At 40.4% G+C, this 19,765-nt stretch overlaps 1 protein-coding gene across 1 annotated transcript; it reads left to right on the forward strand.

Moving 5' to 3' along the window:
* Positions 1-800: 800 nt before the first annotated feature.
* On the forward strand, positions 801-5,334 carry LOC108050401. Its single transcript, XM_017132081.2, has one exon. It carries the CDS (start codon positions 1,268-1,270, stop codon positions 3,668-3,670), a length of 2,403 nt encoding a protein of 800 aa, XP_016987570.2. The 5' UTR covers positions 801-1,267; the 3' UTR covers positions 3,671-5,334.
* Positions 5,335-19,765: the final 14,431 nt, after the last annotated feature.

Raw genomic sequence — 19,765 nt, forward strand, 5'->3', positions numbered from 1 at the left:
TCAAAAAAGCAATAATAACAGTGTCTTATCTTTCGGACATATCTCTTGTCTGCTATCTCGCTCTAGTTCTCATTGTCTCTCTTTTTCTCTTCCTTGCAGCTGGCGCCCAACGGTGGGAATTTCATCAGCTGTTGTTGTTTATTTAGCAGCAGCAGTCGGCCCAATAAAAATGCAATTTTTATGGTTAAGAAAATAGAGCGCGGCCGTCGTTGCACATTGGAAATTGTGCAGAAGCCAGAAGAAAATATGTCTTGCAAACTGGAAAAGCACGAGCAGCAGCAATAACATTGAGCAAGTGATGTAATACAGAGCAAAAGTGAAGCGGCAATTGGCATTGCAAAAAAAGAAACAGATTATACAATTTGTATTGCTGCTGGAGTGAACTAGGACAACAGCAACAACTATAGCGGTAGCAACAGCAACAACTATAGAGGCAGCAACAGCAACAACTGTAGCGGCAGCAACAGCGATACTTGGAGCAACAGCAGCAATAATTCCAGCAGCAACAGCAACACTTGGGGCAACAACACCATCAGCAGCAACAACAACTGATAAAGACCGGCTGGCAACAGAGAAGCGGCCACTTGCAGCAACATAATTTCAAAGTCGGAGCGTGGGAATCACAAATCCCAGGAGCAACAGCAGCAACAATCATCGCAGCACGGCAGCAACATTGCGCTCTCGTCGCTCTCCCAAGCGCTCTTCACGCTCGCCATTCTCGCGCTGGCTTTGCTCCGTCTCCCTCGCACCGGCGGCCCCTCTCGCTCGCACTCGACGCGGAGCGTTCGCGTATATTTGGAGGCGTTGCGGCGACCGCTCACGACAGTTGTGCTTGGAACGCTTCGGAGTGAAGATCGTGCTCGTCCGATCGGTGCGCGTGATAAATACACGTCGAAAAAAAATTAAATCAAGAGTTCCCCCCAAAACAATTGACAAGACACGTTAAATAAACACAAGTGAAAAAGCAACTGCTTCAGACTTAAAAAGAAATTGTTTTTTTCAAATCTCGCACGTAAATTAGCAAGCGTTCGCAAGAAACAAGCCGCCGTCGAACATACAACACAAAAAAAAAAAGATATTTAACAAAAAAAACCAAAAATTGGCTGCAAATGTGAAGAGACGGAGAGACAGCGGATATACCGAGTGAAATTTGTGTCATAAGCAAAGCCAAAACAAAATAAAACCAAAAAGCCAAACAAAATAAGAGGCCGTGTAGTGAATGTGAAACTGTAAAGTGATGTTTGGTAATCGAAAAACAGCATAAAGAATGGCCATAGACCTCCTGATCCTGGCCCTGCTGCTCGTCTCGTTCCTGATCAACCTGCTGGCGCTGTGTGCCTTTTGGATAACGCCGGGACTAAGGACCACCGCCAATCGGTTCACGATCAATCTGCTGGCCATCAATCTAATTGGCTGCTGCATCTTGGCGCCCACTCTATTTTTGGGACTGCCTGGCAAGTCTTCAGAGGCCTCCTCACCAGCGGAAACCCTGCAGTTTGTCTCGAAGCCGGGCAACCACCAGGTCATACTCCGGCGAAATGGTCAGTTGGTGGAGCAAGATGGCGTGGTGGTGCACAGGAATACAAGCGAGAACGGCGATACACTGGAGACCTTCTTCAAGTGCAATGCCACCTATTGCCGCGAGTTGACCATCGACGAGCGCGGAGATGGTGGCTTTGTCATCACGGAGACGGAGACCCACGAGGAGAACCTCTCGGCCTTTGAGAGTCCACCCACGGCAGCTCCCAATCTGCCACCAGTCCAACTGAGATGTTGGTCCATAGACATGACTGCTGCCCTGGGAGCTCTAGCTGTCCTACTGGTTGTGGGAGATACCTGGTGTGCCGTCACAGATCCCCTGCGTTATCACAGTCGTATTTCGGGGGTCAAGACCTGGATCTTCATAGCCCTCACCTGGGTGGTGGGCATTCTGTTCGGAGCCCTTTCCGCATTCCGCGTTCTGGACTTTGAGGCAGACACCTTGTTCAGCCGGCAACGTCGCCTTGCAGTCACGTACTTCAACATCAGCAGCACAAACAGTATTTTCGGAGTGATATACGCCAGTGTCTACTTCATCGTGATCATACTACTGCCCTTCGGCTTCGTGTGCGGAATGTACTGGAGGATTTTCAGCGAGGCCCGCGGAAATGGGCTGCGCATGCGCCAGAATGGATCTTCGCCGCTGCTGCAGAGCGCCTTGAACTTAACAGCTGGCCAGCAAGCGGCTCAGGCCAATCAGTTCTCCAACAGCTTGTGTGTTCACCGGCATTCCATATCCTCGGCCAGTTCGCATGGCGGAAACAGCAGCTTGGGCATGGGCCTGGGCGGCCTCCAGATGCAAATTGATCAGCGCCAACAGCCGAGAAGTTCGCCCAGTTGCCTGCGCAGGGATTCGGCGGCCAAGGTCCTTTTGCCCACCATATCCGATGATGGTGGCTCAGATGCGGAAAGTGCCACGGGCGTTCCACTAATGCCCGTGCAAGAGCACACGCTGTCCGACAGGAATCAGAATATCATGTTGACCCTGCAGACGGCCAGTGGAGAGATCAAGAGGAACTATTCCGCCCGGCAGTTGCCACTATTGGGCACTTCCTCGCAGGATCTGAGGGAGTCTGATCGCCTGGTCGGCATTCGACAGGTGCACAGTTCCCCGAATCTGCACAAATACACGGAACTGCGGCAGGATTCTCTGAGCGAGGAGTGCGGCTCACCGCACCTTTTGGGTCATGCCCAAAGGCAACAGCAGCAGCAGTCGCAGCAGTTGCACCTGCATCACCAGCAGCAGCAACACCTCCACCAGCAACATCACCCGCACTTCAGTTCGCCGCGCCATCAGCAGCACGGCCACGCCCTCCAAATACCCGCCATCCACGCCTCCCCCAAGGCTCTCAGCTACATGAGCTCCCTGCGACATCGCCTGAGTAATGCCAGTTCGCTTTTTAAATACCGCGAGGAGTCGCGAGCCGCTCGGATTAGCATCCTGGTGGTGGTGATGTTTGTGGTCTCCTATCTGCCCTTCGGCCTTCTGGTACTCCTGCAGTCGCGGCTCTCGGCTGCCAACTTTGGTGGATCCTCGCAGTTGGCTATCTTCATGATCCTGCTGGCCAACCTCAGTTCGCCGTTCATCTTCGCCTACAGAAACAAAAGGGTGAGGCGCGGAGTCAAGCGCTTGTTCGGCCTGGAATCGTCGACGGGCTTGCAGCGCCACTGCAGCAGCAGTGTGAAGACCAATGGCACCACAGGTCCTGCTGCAGGAGGTGCCCAGTTGCAGCGCAACAGCAGCAAGTTGTCGCAGTACAGCAGCAACAGTTGCAGGTACCTGACGCCACAGAGTTCGCTGGTGGGTCAAGTTCCAGTGCATACGACCTTGACTCTGAGGCCCAACAGCAGCTGCAGCACCATCATTAACTTTGGTGGAGCCAGGGGTTCGGCGGATTCCGAGGAGCCACCACCGTCGACACCACCGCCAACTACTACGGTGGCTGCCCCACCTCGTCCTCAACGCCCCAAATTGCAGAGGGGCATCACCATAGTGGAGCATATAGCCATAACCCCCACGACTCCTCAAAAGTTTCAGAATCGGCGGGCCAGAATCTTCGACATGTTCTTCCGCAGCTCCAAGAAACTGCAGTCGGGGTGCCAGAGCCAGAGTTTGCCCACAGAGGTCTAAATAAGGGGGTTATTAACTATATATTTTAGAAAGTAAACAAACACTAAACTCGCTTGCTGAAGAATTCTAAAAACAGTATTCGTAATTTGTAAGTTTAGCAATTAGCAAAGACAACTGTTTGAATTTGAGTTTTAAGACCAGATCATGCTGTCCTAGAAGCTTCTCATGCCAAAAAAAAACACACACACAAAGAAAGTCAAACTAACAAGTTTGAGATGCTTTAACATAACACAAAAAAGAAAAAAATAACAAAGTACCTTTAAAACAAATAGAGAACTGTGTACAAGTCAAATTAACAAAGAATGAGGAACAGGAGTTATATTCTTAGGGTGGATATCAAACTGAAAAGTGGAACCAAGCCAAGCCAAGTCGAGAACGTAATCAATGTACCTAAGCAACAAGCATATGAACATTTAATGTTTTTACTCAAGTGAAACCACAAATAGCAAAGACAGCGCACAGTTATTTTGAGCTCCCGCACTAATTAATTATTTATTGTAACGATTGTACATATTTATTAGACATCCACACCGCAAAGCTTTAACTCCAAAAAAACATTCTGGCTAAACAAGAAGAGACGCATACATTCAATTCATAAGTTAATTAAGTCAATGTGCAAAGCATATGTGTATTGTAGAGCTTAAGTTGTAGAACCGAGCACCTAGTGCCGAGCAGTGCTTTTCTTAAGCTGGCCAACTGGAGCTGCTTTTGCAGGCGGCATTTTCATATTGAAAATGCCTTTTAGCCAGTGCAAAGGTGGTGGCCAGTTGGCCAGATTGTCAGTCAGCAGCAGTTAGTTAGCCCTTGGTTAGCCAACAGCTATCGAGCCATTAAGTCAATTTGCTTTTCTAGAACTCCGCGGGCATTGCGTGCAGCTAAATACCTCATTAGATTTAATTTAAAGTGCGAGATGGGCTGCGGCAATGGGTCAAAGGTCAGAGCCAATCGACTCGGCCCATGAATAATGCATGGGAAAATGCTCGAGTGGCCCTGGCATTTGTCTCTTTTCAGTCCGCTCCAGGCCAAAAAGCTTTATACTTTAAGTTCTCCTGCTTTGATTTCCCTCGGCTGCACACAAGACCCAGTAGCAACACACACACACACAACACTAAACAACCTCGAATTTATATTTCTAAAGTTTATATTTTATAAAGAGTGTGCATAGGAAATATCTATAAATATTTATGCATGTGTGTCGGACAAAGAAAATATTTCAAAACCAATTATTGTGATGTTGAGCAAGGGGGCAACCAAGAATGTAATTTCGAATGGCATTAAAAAAAACTTAAAACATGTATTAATAGTTATACTATATACAAGCTTATGTGTGTATACATACCTTTACTAAATAGTGATATTTTTTCAAATTTATTCAACTGTCATTCGCTAAACCATTCGATGTAAGAGCAAAGCAAATGTAAAACAAAAACAAAGTTCAATGTGACAAATTAGCTTTTAATCCGAAAAGAAAATGAAAGCCCATGCAAAATGCAGAAAACACGAAAAATTAACAGCAACAATTGGTGGCTATTGCAAGTCTAATCCGGTATTTTCCAGCCAAGCTGCTAATAAATTGAAAAAATGAAACACAACCAATCCATACCAAACCACAAAAAGAGCAAGAAACTATTCAAATAAAAGATTATGTGTCTTAAAAGAATTAATTATCATGACTTTTTCACTGGGGGCAGTTCAATTGGGGACTTGAAAGCGGTTCGAAGTAACCCACGCATGTCTCCTGATCTGCAGCACCAGAGGCTCGCATCAAGAGTTCTACAACATTTCTTCCAACCAATTAGTAGAGACCCCTGCGATTCAAGTGAATTTATCGATCCAACCTGCTCTCAACTTCCCCGACAAGAGCTCTAGAACACGAACAAACACTTAACCAGACGGAGGGGCGCGCAAGTTCAGCATTTCATTCAGCATTTCAGCATTGGTTCGTCCGCCCGCCACCCGAACCCATATTAATTGATTCATAAACCGAAAAGAAACAGCACAATATAAATTTTTAATTTTTTTTTGTTCATTTTGGTATTCTTGTGGCATACGCGTGTTTCGTTTCATTTCAAAAAAATGAATACGAATTGCACACAGAGAGAAACAAGTATTCATTTAAATGTTGACCTAATGCTAGAACTTAAATTATAATTAAGATGTTATACGGATATTAAAAAGATATTATAACAACAGTGAGAATTGAGCTCGAATCCATGTTCACCCAAAAAAGATACCATCTAGACTATCAACGTTTATTATGTGGATTAGTAGGAGCAAATACTATTTAGCAGTAAAAGCTAATATTAAATAGAAGTGCATCATCATTTTTCTGTGTGTACCCATTCCGTAAGTCGTACAACCCATTTGACTGTCACATTTTAAGAAAAGAGGAAAGCGGCGGAGGTGTCACGATGTCTTCTCTATATGGCAGTCGGTGATTGGTACGAGTACGGGTTTGCTACTTAGAACTCGACCACGGAGATCAAACACTTGGTCAAACCTATCGAATTGTTGGGCATTAGGGGATTAGAGGACGGGCGCATGGGCGGTGCAATGACTAATCGATTGGCACCGGGTAAAATATCAAAGAGCCATGGCTTACCTCAACACCTGACTCACCCTGCCGCCCTGGGCAAGTCCAAGTCAAGAAATGTGATAAGTAGGACTGATATTCCATTTAGGAACGCTAATTTTTGCAGCAATGCGGTGACAACGGAACGTCTGTGTTTGGTCTTTCAACAGAAAAATGCGGCACATAAACAAAATCAAAACCGAAGCAGAAACGGAGACCGAACTCTCGGACACCCCCAGTGAGTATCTAGCGGATGCGTTGCTGTCCCTCAACAAATCGGTCACCGCGAGCGTCGCACTTATTTATTTATTTTATGATTCACTGCGCGACTCGCTCTATGGTGCGTTTAATATGCCTCGGTGAGGCCTCTGACATTTCTACACATCATTCGGCGTAAAAAAGACTTCTGTTGTTTGCCAATTGTAGTCCGAAAATAGAATTTCCAGTTTCAAACATGACAGCGGTGTGAACAAATTGACTAAAATATCACAGATTAAATTAGCATTATATTAGCTTTTTTTAATTAGGCACACGGTCTTTTTTTTAGCGAAACATGAAACCTAAAACTTTTACACGAGTTTGAAACAAAATAATAATAAACTAGTCGCTTAGGTGAAATAATTGAGAAGCGCTGAGAAGGGCCCTTGACTTGGATTGAAGAGAAGCGCGTAAAAGCGCCATTGAAACCCTCAAACGCAGCAACACCAACGCTCAAAGGCAATCATTGTAATTAAAAGCAAAGCTCTAAACTGCAAATTGAATAAATTAAAAAACACTTTTCTATATGTGCGCTAAAAATAGGCTCCCTCGTAAAATCAACTAATTTCTTCCGATATGGCAAGTCCGCCAAACATTACCCAAAATGTCAACTTGCTTCCGTGGTGTGAATCCATAAAAATATTAATTTGAATAGCTGCATAATTAAAAAAAACTTAAGCAACATTAAAAAACCATTTTTGAAAACCCGCTGAGTAACAAGATATAAAAAAAAAGAATGCCAAATCTCATTAGAACAAATTTTGGCAGTTGGCACAGAGGCACAGATTTCGATATTTTCTTGTTTTATTCTCAGCACAAGCGGTCTATACAAACACAGAAATGAATAAATTGAATTTGGATGCTAAGAACTGTCGAAAGTCAGGTGGGGGGCAAAGAAGGTCGTGTGGGTGGACAAGCTGGCTGTCATCTTAAGCAAATTTGTCGATTTGGCAAGAGGAAATAAACTTTTCGACTGCGACATATTGCTTTTTTGCCCCGATCCGCAGATAATGACACATCAGTGCGCCAGATGATGTCAAAGAGCGGAAAACTAACGACTGAGCCGAGATTATCTAAACGCTGTGTCAATGAACCTCACGGAAGTTTGGCCCAACCTGTCATAGGTGCTCGCCAAGAATTAAATATCAATACGACCCGTCGTAAATCTATTCGATTTTGGACTTATCCAATTTGCATGTGAACTTGAATAATCCGAGTGCATTGACTCGACTGCACACCCTTGAGAGGCCAGAAAAAAAAACAGCACGGGTTTTTGAGATACGGCTGTGGATTTATGTTATGTTCAATATTTTGGGGATCGTCGCTTTCCGCGAAGTGGGCTGTGTATTTATGACAGCTGCAGTCGGTCCGCGTGGAGTGCTTTGTTTTTCACGAAACTACTACAGCTCGAATTCAATCTGCAGACTTAGTCAAAGTCAGGCCATGTTACTCGTATAATATGCAAATATATGACGGGCCTTATCAGTCCGCTACGTTATCGCTGATGGGGCACTAGAACATTTAACAGCATAATCAAAATGATTTAATATATTTGCTCGTACACCGCACATACCCGTTCTGTTTTTCTAGAAATTCTACAATAAGTTTAAAATTAAGTTAAATTTTGGCCCAGTCCTACGCCAAGAATCTGTGGAACTGTGCCTTTCTCACGCAGCTTACACTGGTTTATCTCATATATATAGTATGGCCGGGATTTGTTTGGGGAAATGGGCCCATAAATATGCCGTCGGGCTGGCTGTCTCTGGCTTTGCCTCCGACTTATCGCTGACAGTCAACCCGCTCGCGACTCACGATTCGCGACTCACTGATATTTCGTCCCTCTGTTCGGGTGACGTCACAATGGCAATAGAAACATATGTAGGCATCCAATCCAATGTAACCCACCTCCTCCTGACACCACCACAATATTTGAACTTACGGAGAGCCGAGGCCAAGGGATGTGTCGGGCTGTTATGGCGGCCCGTCAACATTCAGCCAAGTTCTCAACACAGATTCATGGAATATTCCATGACACGATTCAAATATTGTCGCACAGCAAGCAAAAATCTTGGAGCTGGGGACTTGAATCTTTCCTACCCGTAGTTGTTTGTAAGTTTTTTACCAGCTTATCGGGCGCCTCACTCAGCGGACCTTCTTCGCAAAAAGAAAACACACATTTAAATTAATTTCGACACTTTGCCAATAATTTTGCTATCTTTTTGGCACCCCCTTGCTCTCTATTTTGCATATAAATTATTTTTAGTTCTGTTTTGGCACGTGCAACTAAGTACTGTGAAATGAATGGCTAAGTGCATTTCGGGAGCTGACAAAAATGAATTTATTAGTAAGTGGCAAGACGAAAAGGGAAATGCGGAATATTTTATTGCGTTTCGTAGAAACTGTCAAGTGTGGATTCGTGTTCAAGCAGGAGCCGCCAGCTGACACTCACTAAATAATGGACTTTGTTGTTTATATTATTTGTGATTTGAAGGAGGCAATGAAAAATGATTCCAAGAAATGTTGCCATTTTATTGACGAGCTGAACTATGTGAGAAAGGGTAAGCTTTACATTTGTGGACTCCGATTCACAATTTCCTCTTTATTTTTATGAAATATGAATTAAAAAATAATTGTGTTCTGATGAAACAATATTGATATTTTAAGCTTTAACAGCTGTCGAATCCAACTGTTGTATCAATATTTATTGGCAGGTGTGCTTTATTTTTTTATTTGGATGTGGCTTTAATTATAGTAGTTGGCCTATTTTAAATGTCTACTAAAAGCATGTGTTAAGAAAAGAATCATAAAATATTATAATTTGATAATATAATTAGATAGTATCACATTTTGGAGCATAAAATAACTTAGATAATTATTACAAAAACTTTTGAAATCATATTTGTTAGGATTTTAAAAAGGCATGCAAATGGTTCTATTGCTTTAAGCACAGTTGTATATTAAAAATTTGAAATTTTGCTGCCAAAAATAAGATTGTTAACAGTTGACAGGATACCCCTATAATAATTTTATCTCTAATAAGCCGTGCATGCTCTGCAATTTTCCCCATACATTACATGCAATTTATTCAATTAAATTAAATTTATGTCTGCATCGACAGAAGATTCTGCGGGGTCTGGCTCGGTGACATGTGTCTCGTCTATGAGTAAGCAGAGACAAAGAACACGACGAGCTATTTTCTATTCGATGCACACAGGTTCCCATGCTAGACTTAGCCAAACATCTGTGGCACCCCCATTTGCCAGCAGCAGCACAAATAAATTCATTTCCGCATGGCTATATATTTAGCAACACGTTCGGCTGTATTGCCGTTTAAATATTTATTAACAAGAGGGTCGCACAAAAAGGTTTATGGTTAAATAAACAATTGCTAGCTAAAAGAAAAACGTTTGGGCAATAATATTTGATTTGTAGCAGTTTAGCCGCCAGTAGATTGAACAGTTTTTACCCGACGACATTTTTGGCTTATTGCCAACAGTTGACTGCACTTTTCCGTGCACTTTGGCAAAGGGCCAAGAACTGGAGCCCGGGAGTGAGAAAAACTTTTCCCGAAACATGGACGAAATACTTGTATCATAACTATGGCTCTCAAACTGCTGTTTGATTTGCCTGTTTGCACGAAAGCGAGCCGAGTCGAACCAAACTTGAACACAGCTAAACAAATATTAGCCTGGCTCAGAGCAGCTCAGCCAGCTACCGAACTTCGACAGCATCGGCAGTAGCCATAAAAAACATATTATCACTTGTATACCAAAACATTTTTATTTATACAAGTTGCTGAAACTTTATTCATTTTTTTCTTCTGCTTCTTTTGGGGCGCCACTACGTCGGCATTATAGGTTCTAGAACTAAAGATGGAGGAGACTTTTCACAGGCAGAACAAGAACGAGGGTGCGGATTTTCATTCAAGAAAGTTTGCCGCAAACTGATTCAAAATAAATGAAAATACACATTGCCAGTACGTGCCTAGGTGCCGTGGCTCAGGTGGCGTATACGTAATGTTCGTTCACAGATTTTATCTGGTCCCCACTGCAAAGAAACTTAATGCGTGCGGATTGGTTTGCACTTTATTTTTATTTACCTTCCTTTTATTAAGTGGGATTGCTTAAAGGTGTACATTTCCTCAATTTTGTAAAAATATCTGCATTAAAAATTACTTGACGTAGCTGAGCATTAATTGTAAAATAAATATTATTTAGGTGACTTATTTTCTTAATTTTTATCAGATTTATTAACTGACTTATAGTCTGGAAATACTGAAAAAATTGCTCAAATAAACATTGAAATATTTGAAATAAACTTAAAATGGATCGATAAAGGCTCACATTCCAGGCCACATCTAAACTGCACTTGTGCTCTGTGCCTGAAGCTAAAATATTGACTGACATTTTCCCGTTCTCGTAATTCAGTTTCGCTTTTCCGACCCTCTGTTCTATGAGCATGTTTGTTTGCTGACTTCATTTTCCGAGCCAAGTGCAGAAAATCGTGAATTTTGTATGCAATCTTGGGGCAGAGGAGCGCAATGCAGAAGGACCGGCACAAGATTGAGGCGAAAACAATGCAAGTGGCGCCGGATGAACTTGTATTTACATGCAACTCCAAGTCTTTTGGGGCAACAACGGGTTGAATTGTTTATTAAAGTTGCACAAAAGTGTCGACTGAAACGAACTTAATTTGCGGCACTGGATCGCTTGAACAGAAAACTATCTATCTTTTTAACTTTGCCACATAGAATTTTATAAATTTAATCAAGTTTAATTTACAATTGTTTTAAATAAAAATAAAAAAAATTGTACTACTTTAAAAATCGAATCGGGTACAGTTGGCAATATTTTTTAACGAGTTTATTATGAGCCAAGCCCTAGTCGAGTTTTCAGATGGGAATTACTTCTATGCCTACGTACTTTGTGGTACTTTTCTGTACTCATTCCACTTGCGTTGTCGAGCCCACTATTAAACATTTCAGGCCCGGCAGCTGCCGTCCTTGCTATTGAAAATTACTGAGTTCTTGCCATTCACACCAAAAACCGGAAAGTGGCAGTGGTGGAGCGGGATGCGAAGTGCAGTGGTGTGACAACACTTAGGGCTAACCGCCAGCCACCGGGCTACCCGCACCACCAGAGCCATCAGAACCACCAGAACCACCAGAGCCATCCACTCAACCTAGCCCGAAACACTCTCGCCCAGAATGTTCTTTGCCATTGCTTTATGCTTCATGGCGTTTTTGCCTGCCTGCCTGCATGCCAGCTTTCCATCCTGCCATCATGCCATCCTGCCGGTTCGCCAGCCAACTTGTTTGCCATCCTGCCGAGAATGCCAGAATGTTAACTTGCCTGGCATCGTCACCGTCAACTTCATCGGCGAAATGGGGAAAACTCAAGGAGTGACTAAACTGCGCTGCTCCACTGTGATTAGGTGAAGAGTTGTTCGCCAAACTGCTACTAAGAGAGTGTTCTCTGAAGCCCCAAACGGCTTCATCCATCGCACACTAATTGAAATAGTTTATTCTGAGGTAAGAGGAATTCCTGCTTAGTGAAAAGTAATAGAAACGAGCAAGGGCAATCAAAATTGGTTTTTAAATTTAATTAATTTCCTAGATTTTCGTTCTCTAATCAGTCATAATATTTTCATAGTATCTACACTAAAAGTGTAGATAATGTTTTTGATTGCGCTGTGATTCATTCAGATTCCATTTTTTGAAATAGTTTATGTGTGTCTAAATATTAATCGTTATGTGACTCATAAGTAGGCTTTATATTTTAACCTTCAAAATAGTACTTTTTTGAATGGAAGCAGACTAATTAGAGTGTCTTTCTCAACTGCTATAAGAAATAGTTTTGAACTAATACATTTTTGTATAAAACAAAATAGTTATATTTTTAGTACCTTTTGTGATCTTAAATTCTTTCGTGAAACATCTCTAATCTAAATTGTAGTATGGTATTTAACGACAAAATGCATAAAGTCTCTTAACTACCATCCTTAACCATCAGAGTGAGGCGAAAATTGCAAAGTGTTGACAATTTTTCTTCTGCCATCCGCAGCTGCGTGGTGGCGTGGGGAAATGAAAACCGACAACGATTATGCAACAACACATTCCTTCGCCTGGCGGGGCACCGAGTTCCCCATCTCCATCCCGGGGCACAGTGGGTGTGAATGAAGCGGTGGCAGTGGAATATTGTTTTAAAAATGGCACAACCAAGATGGCAACTGTGTAAGTTGTGATTAAAATCGAAATGACATTTCCAACCGCATGGCAATCGATACGAAAGTGCAGCTGTGGTTCTGCTTTCGACTTATTATTTTTGGCCATTTCCCACGATGTTCCGGGGCAACAGGGTGTGGCAACAATAACGTGCCACAAACCGACGGCACAGCGCAATTCGTACTTTTGGTAAATTTAAGAGTACATAGAACACAAATATCTAGAACTTCGTCCTTATGCTAGGTTAATAATAAATTATGTAACTTATTATAATTATTTTAAGAAAATAATTCGATGAATGAATATCTAACACCATATATTTTGTGAAGTTTATTTAACATTTTAATATACCCTTAAAAAATATTTTTACTTTTTACACTACATTTTTATTTAAGTTATGCAAAAGTGGTTTTTAATCACCTAGGCGCATTTTAATTTTATCTTTTTCATTCATAAATGATTTGTTTTATTTTAGTTTAATCGTTTCTAAATTGTTATAAAGGCCACAATATTTTAAATATGAATACATAATTTTACAATTGTTATAAAAATGAATATAATTTTTAATCTGCATTTTTTGTATTTTTCCGTGTAGCCACTTAATTTTTGACTGACATATTCCGTTGAGTGTAGAAAATGGGTGGGTACTTGGCAACGGACCAGCCAAAGTCAAGGTCGACCCACGGGCAACTTTGGCAGCTGTTTGCGTGCGGTTGAATTTGAGTCGGAGGCCGTTGTTTTATTGCATTGTCATGTGGCAGCAATTGAATTTACTGCTGCAACTGGAAAACATGCAACATTTTGTGGTCAAGCGCACGACACGTGCTCACCGGGGGATGTGTTGCAGTTCTTGCTTGGTTGCTCATTTAACAGCGGTCCAACGGGGCGGATGGGTGATCTGTTCAGGCCGCATTCTGACAAATTGCCGACAGAAATTTCCGCTGGATTTTCACTAATGGTACATTTTCCATAAAGCTGTCAAAATTCTGACACTCTGCGCTCACTCAATGACTGACACTTTGCACTTGAATCGAAAACATTCGGTCAGTTGCCAAACATTTGTATACCTTTGCGGCCGCTAGTCATTGGAGTTTTTCCATGTATTCAAAAAGCGCCTATTTTATTTAAGCAAAGTTCGCAGCCAAAAATCCGATTTTTGTTATGCTTTTTTGGGGTATTTCCAATTGACGCTGAGTTTTGTTTATGCTTATGCTGTTGGTTTGGGATTTTTTTATTTTCCATCTTGTTTTAGTATGCTAGAAATAACACTGCACAGGCGAACTCATCACAACGAATTGGAAAATACACTGGCGATCTTTATTTCAAAGTCGATTTATATAAGTATTTTGTTTATCAGATTAAATATTTTTTGTCACGGCCGTTGGAAAGCTTTTATATGTTATATTATATATTAAATATATATTATGCATAAGCTACTTTTTAATAATGTTTTGCTTTTCTCAAAAATAATTTTAACAAAATTAAATCTAGTATATAATAGTAAGCCTAATGAATAGCTTCTAAATCTAGACATTTTTTTTACCCCACTTTATTCAATAAGCTTATAAATCGAGACATTTTTTACACCACTTTATTCAATTGTCTTACAAATTTTTTGGTAGTTTTTATTAAATGATTTAATATTTACTTAGCAAGCACTAGCATACTTTTCAAAGAGTATAACATCTACAAAAGAAATATTGTTGCGTGCTGAATGGACAACATTTGGTTGACCGCTCTGATGTGAATTGCTACTACAGTGGGTTAAATGCATTGGTTTTACAGTGAAACTATGAAATATTGTTGTATTTCGGTGATCATTTTTAATTTGGTTTAAATTAATATAATATGCGACTCCTTTGGAGAAAAATATATGTGATTTTTATGTTACCATTCTTACTTTATTTAATTATTTTTTATTATATATTTGCCCTACCATTAATGGCCCTCTAGGTCAAAGCTCCGCATGCAGTCAGTCCCGAAAAACGGAAAAATGAAAACAATAATCCCACAATAACAATAATTTTCTGTGTTGAATTAATAAATGCGTATATTAAGCGTGTTGTTGGCATTAGCAACAAAAGCTAGCTCATAAATACATTTTTGATTCCATTTATTTGTAGTGGCACATCTCATGATTAAATAAAATAGATTTCCATATTACCATTGTGGGTTTTCCAGCCAAACTGGCTGCGATTGCATCGGTCTTTTGGGAACACCAAATTCGGATAGTGGGTGTGGATTTTGGTCTAAGCCAAATTGGTTCCACTTCGATCGATTAAAGTAACAAAGCGATAGCCTCTTTTGGCAGAAAAGAAATACAAATGCGATGAGTTATAAATCTTTTAACAAGTTGTCGATGGCTACTAAGTTTTGTTTGTTTCGCCTTCCAGCGAGAAAAGTTTAAACAATTGGCGATTTTCGCACAGCAAAAAGAAAGGAAAAAGAACAGCGAACGAATCCCAAACAAATAATCAAGCCAACCGGGACCAACTAAACCCAAGTGTAGACTTCCATTTCCGGCGACGATGCACTGCCCGTTGAGGGTCACTCAACGGCGACCTTTGCTCTTTGACAGGTCAACTGTCGCCAAACGAATCGGTTCATGTGGGTGGACAGGATTTCGAACTCACGTTCACAGTCGAAAATAGATTTTAATTACGCGCTGAACACAAATAAATTTCAGTTTAAACAAATTCGGCCACCACTGCCTTTTTTTAGCTAACCACGTCCGGTTGCTGAATGGGGAAAAAATGCAACGGTAATGGTGTGTAATTTAATAATTGTTCAAATTAAAATGATATTATTTTCAATAGGATAAAACAAATGTGTGTAGTAATAATATCAAATATATTAGTCGGGTGCATAATAATTTAATAATTATGTTTATGGTTTATGTTTATGTGTATGAAAATACACTTATTGTTTTTATTGAAGATTTTTACAGCAAACCTCTTAAACCTCCAAAACAATTCGGTTCGAATATTCATGAACATGAGTAATTTCCCTGGGAGATGATCTAACTGGGCAGGGTTCACTGCACTTGGCAATGCATATTGGCCCCGTCTTCGGACTGACCCTTGACTCGAGTGCTTTTCGGGATTGACGTCTGGCAGATGTCTCTAGCGTCGTCATCAGCCGGTTGAACTTTGGCCAATTGCTACTGCTGAGTGCGGATGACTGCTAGTTTTGTTTGCCCAGCTTTGTTGAATGGGTTTGGCGACCAGGTGTCTCTTGACCACATTGGACTCTGGTCGAAACGATGGAGACGGATAGTTAATTGTTTATAGCGGGCTTTTTTTTTTATCGTTAAATGTTTAATGTGGTTCCTAATGCCTTAGGCTTACACAAAAAAAACCAAAATCGAAAATTGTCGAATCATTTGGCTATTCGAAACTGGGTAAAGGGCAAGCGGCAAATAAATTTTATACAACATTTGACGTTTTAATATTAATGACTACGCTTTTCGTTATGGCAATAAAGTATGATTCTGTTCATCATTTAGCGTCGTTAATATAAAGATAATTGTGGCAGTAAAGCTCGTTTAAATAATCATAACTCACGGCGTATGAGTAATAGGCATACCGGTCTCATTGAAAAACAATTTCACATTAATGTTTTGAATGATTTGTGGGCTGGTTTGTGTATTAATCAATACCTTTCCTTTCGTGGCGCCAATACGCTTTCCGCTCGTTTTAATGTATTCCGAAATTGCTTTAGCATTTCTTGCCTCTCCTCGGACCATTTACTTTTTGTTGAAGATGTGTCACAACGCTTTGCTTCCGCATTTTACTCATTGCAATGCAAAAGAGGTGCCACATCTTCATTGCAGCCGGCCGCAAATGAAAATAAAAAGAGGAGTTCAATGCGAACAATAGAGAGCGGCACACGAATGCTGTGCAGAATGCCAAGCCACTTCCGCTGTGGCTGCTGCACGTAATGCCCTGATCCATTTCCCCTTTCCCGGTTTCTCGGGGTCTCAAGCGGGAATCGGGAAATCGGGGATGCCAATAAACGCGAAAACTGATTGGCATTCCAAATGAGATGACGCGCGTGCCGGGAGCATTGAGCCCTTTTGGCTAGGGCTCTATAAATGCCAGTATCATTTGATTCAACCAATCCCTCGGAAAGTGGAAGTGTACGTATACATTAACGCTCTGTTTGCGAAATGAATGGCCATTGTTAGGCGTGTCTACTTATGCGGATTTGGGATTTCATTTAAAATGTCGCCGGTCACGCATCAAGAGAACTTACAGGTCAATAAAGACAGATCATGCTTATTTTTAAGGCTTATTCCATAATGGATGAATTTAAAAATTTGCATAAACTAATTATAAATGGCTTTAGCATATGTTATTATTTTTTTATTTAATATATTTTATCAAAATATATAGCTTTTTAATTACAAACGTTTTTAGGTTTAGTTAAGCAATTTGTAAATGTATTATTAGTTTTTTATTAGGTATGCTGAGCCTAATATATTTAAATTAGAAACTTAAATAGAAAATATTACAGTCAATGTTAAGTCATGTTAGTGTATATAAAAACCGACACGACCCCGAGTTTTTAGAGCGATTAAACATTGCCATTTTGGTAGCGGTTTATGTGCGGTTTTTAATTATTTAAAATGCTAATTCATTTTCGATTTAGAGCCACAATAACTGATTGAGTTTTTACGTATTCGGTTAAGAAACAACAATAAGCGGAAACATGTTTGCGGGTCTTTTAACACCTGATCCATGTGTCGGCTATTTATCTCTGGCCTGTCTTTATCTTGAAGAAATTAGCCAATCGACAGGGCTGGAGAATGTTGAATTGTTTAGAAGCATTTAAACAAAACATTATAGAATTCCACTTAATTAGCTTAAACATACAAAAGTTATTTTATTTCAGCATGACTTTGCAGGAACAACCGAAGAGGAAAACTTTCCAAGATGAAATTTTCCTTCGGGGTTTCCATTTAAAATCAGCTCATTAAGATGAAACAAAAGAGCAACTACTAGACAAGCAATAAAGTGGTTGAGAATTGGACACTTCTTCCAAATTGTGAACTTGCGAATTTTGTGTTTTGTGTTTTAAGGCATCCCTCGTTGACGGAAACATGTGTTTGCATTAAATAAGACCAAGCGACTTAATTAATATTTATGAAATCGATCCAGTGGAGCGAGGGGAAGACACAGAGAAACTTGTATAATGAGATTTGCTAAAAATAAAGCCTCGAATCAAATTAAATGCCGCTGGGGCGTAAAGTCGAAATCCAGATAGTTCGATTGCCAGACAACTCGGCGACGCAAGTAGCCGACTTTGAAGTTTGGGTAACTGGTTATGGGCAGAACTCTTGGCCAACCGAAGGTAAACTGGGACCACGGAAATTATTCATAGATGCCGTTCAAGACGGACAAACTAAAAAACTGAAATCACCGTTTTCCAACAATCTCCGGCTGATTCAATGGACTCTCCTCTTGCTCCGCTTAATTACCCATTTCGTCGACGACACGCCCAATGGCTATGATTATATTGTATGGCAATCCAACAAACGGCAAACAAAAAGTGACAAAGTGCAGGCAAAAAGTTGTGCGACTGCCCCACAAAAGGCAAAAGCCAAATACACACATCAAATCAAATTAAGCTTTGTGAAACGAAAAACGGCTGGCAGAAATGGCCACTTTTCTGGCTTATGTCATTTAGATAAACCAAAATGAAAATAATAAAAATGTTAACCTCTGCTTACTAAAAAAAAACAGGTCGATGGCTTTATTTAATTAAATAAGAAGAGATGTTTCATTTAATATGTACATATTTAAAAGTCTATTAAATATTTGCTTTGTTAAAAACTTTTGGATCTTTCTAGAATTATTAAATGTATTGTTAATAATAAATAATAATTTTACATTATAATAAATAATTCATGTTGTCACAATTCGACCATGCCAGTAAGAATAAAACAAGGGCTTTTTATACCCGTTACTCGTAGAGTAAAAGGGTATATTGTATTCGTGCAAAAGTATGTAACAGCTAGAAGGAAGCGTTTCCGACCCTATAAAGTATATATATTCTTGATCAGGATCACTAGCCGAGTCGATCTAGCCATGTCCGTCTGTCCGTCTTTCCGTCTGTCTGTCTGTCCGTATGAACGCTGAGATCTCGGAAACTATAAAAGCTAGAAGATTGGCATTTTGCATGTAGATTTTAGAAGTTCCTACGCAGCGCAAGTTTGTTTCAAAATGGTGCCACGCCCCCTTTAACGCCCACAATCGCTTATATACGGAAAAGTAAAAATGCAGTTTTATTGTGTTTATCAATACCTATCGAAATGTAGAAGAAATTTTATCAAATCGGACCATTCGTTAAAAAGTTATGCGTGATCAAAGTTTCTATCTCCATATCCCTCGCACTCCCTTTACCTGAGTAACGGGTATCTGATAGTCGGGGCACCCGACTATAGCGTTCTCTCTTGTTTTTATAAAAAATTCTCGTTTTTACAATAAGTTTCAAATATTTAATTGTTTCTAGAAACAAGTTATTTTTAACCTCTGTCGCAAAGTTGAAGAGGTGACCTGAGGCAACAGAGACGAATTCAAGCGATTATAACAGCGAAAATTGAAAATGCGAAATTGTCACGTCAATAAACAATAATCCCAACAAATTGTTTCGGCTAACACAACTGGAAATTACACAAGGCAGACTTTTGTATAGACAATTGATTTTTCAGAACATTACCAGTTAAATGTGTTTAAGGGACTGGCAAATAAAAACAGATTCAGTTCAATTTATGGACATTTAGGCAGTTTACAAAAGTAAATAAAATTGTATTTTATTCTTGCTTAGTTGGCTTTAATCAAAACACCGAACATTTTTATAAAATCATCACTCTCATTAGCCAATAAATTAGTTATTATTGCCACTTTTCTTGTTGTTTGGGACAAATTTTGTTTTGTTTTCTTTTCAGCTCTCCTCCTGTTTCGAGATAAAAAAGAAAAACTTTTCGGATAATGAATTTATACTTTCTTGCGGCTAAAACAATTTCCGCATGGCTAAGAGC

Source organism: Drosophila rhopaloa, unplaced genomic scaffold (assembly GCF_018152115.1).
Source record: "Drosophila rhopaloa isolate 14029-0021.01 unplaced genomic scaffold, ASM1815211v1 contig_178, whole genome shotgun sequence".
In the NCBI taxonomy this organism is placed as follows: domain Eukaryota; kingdom Metazoa; phylum Arthropoda; class Insecta; order Diptera; family Drosophilidae; genus Drosophila; species Drosophila rhopaloa.

What these genes read in the sequence shown, in the direction of transcription:
- LOC108050401 (XM_017132081.2), top strand. Translation starts at nt 1,268, where the DNA reads ATGGCCATAGACCTCCTGATCCTGGCCCTGCTGCTCGTCTCGTTCCTG.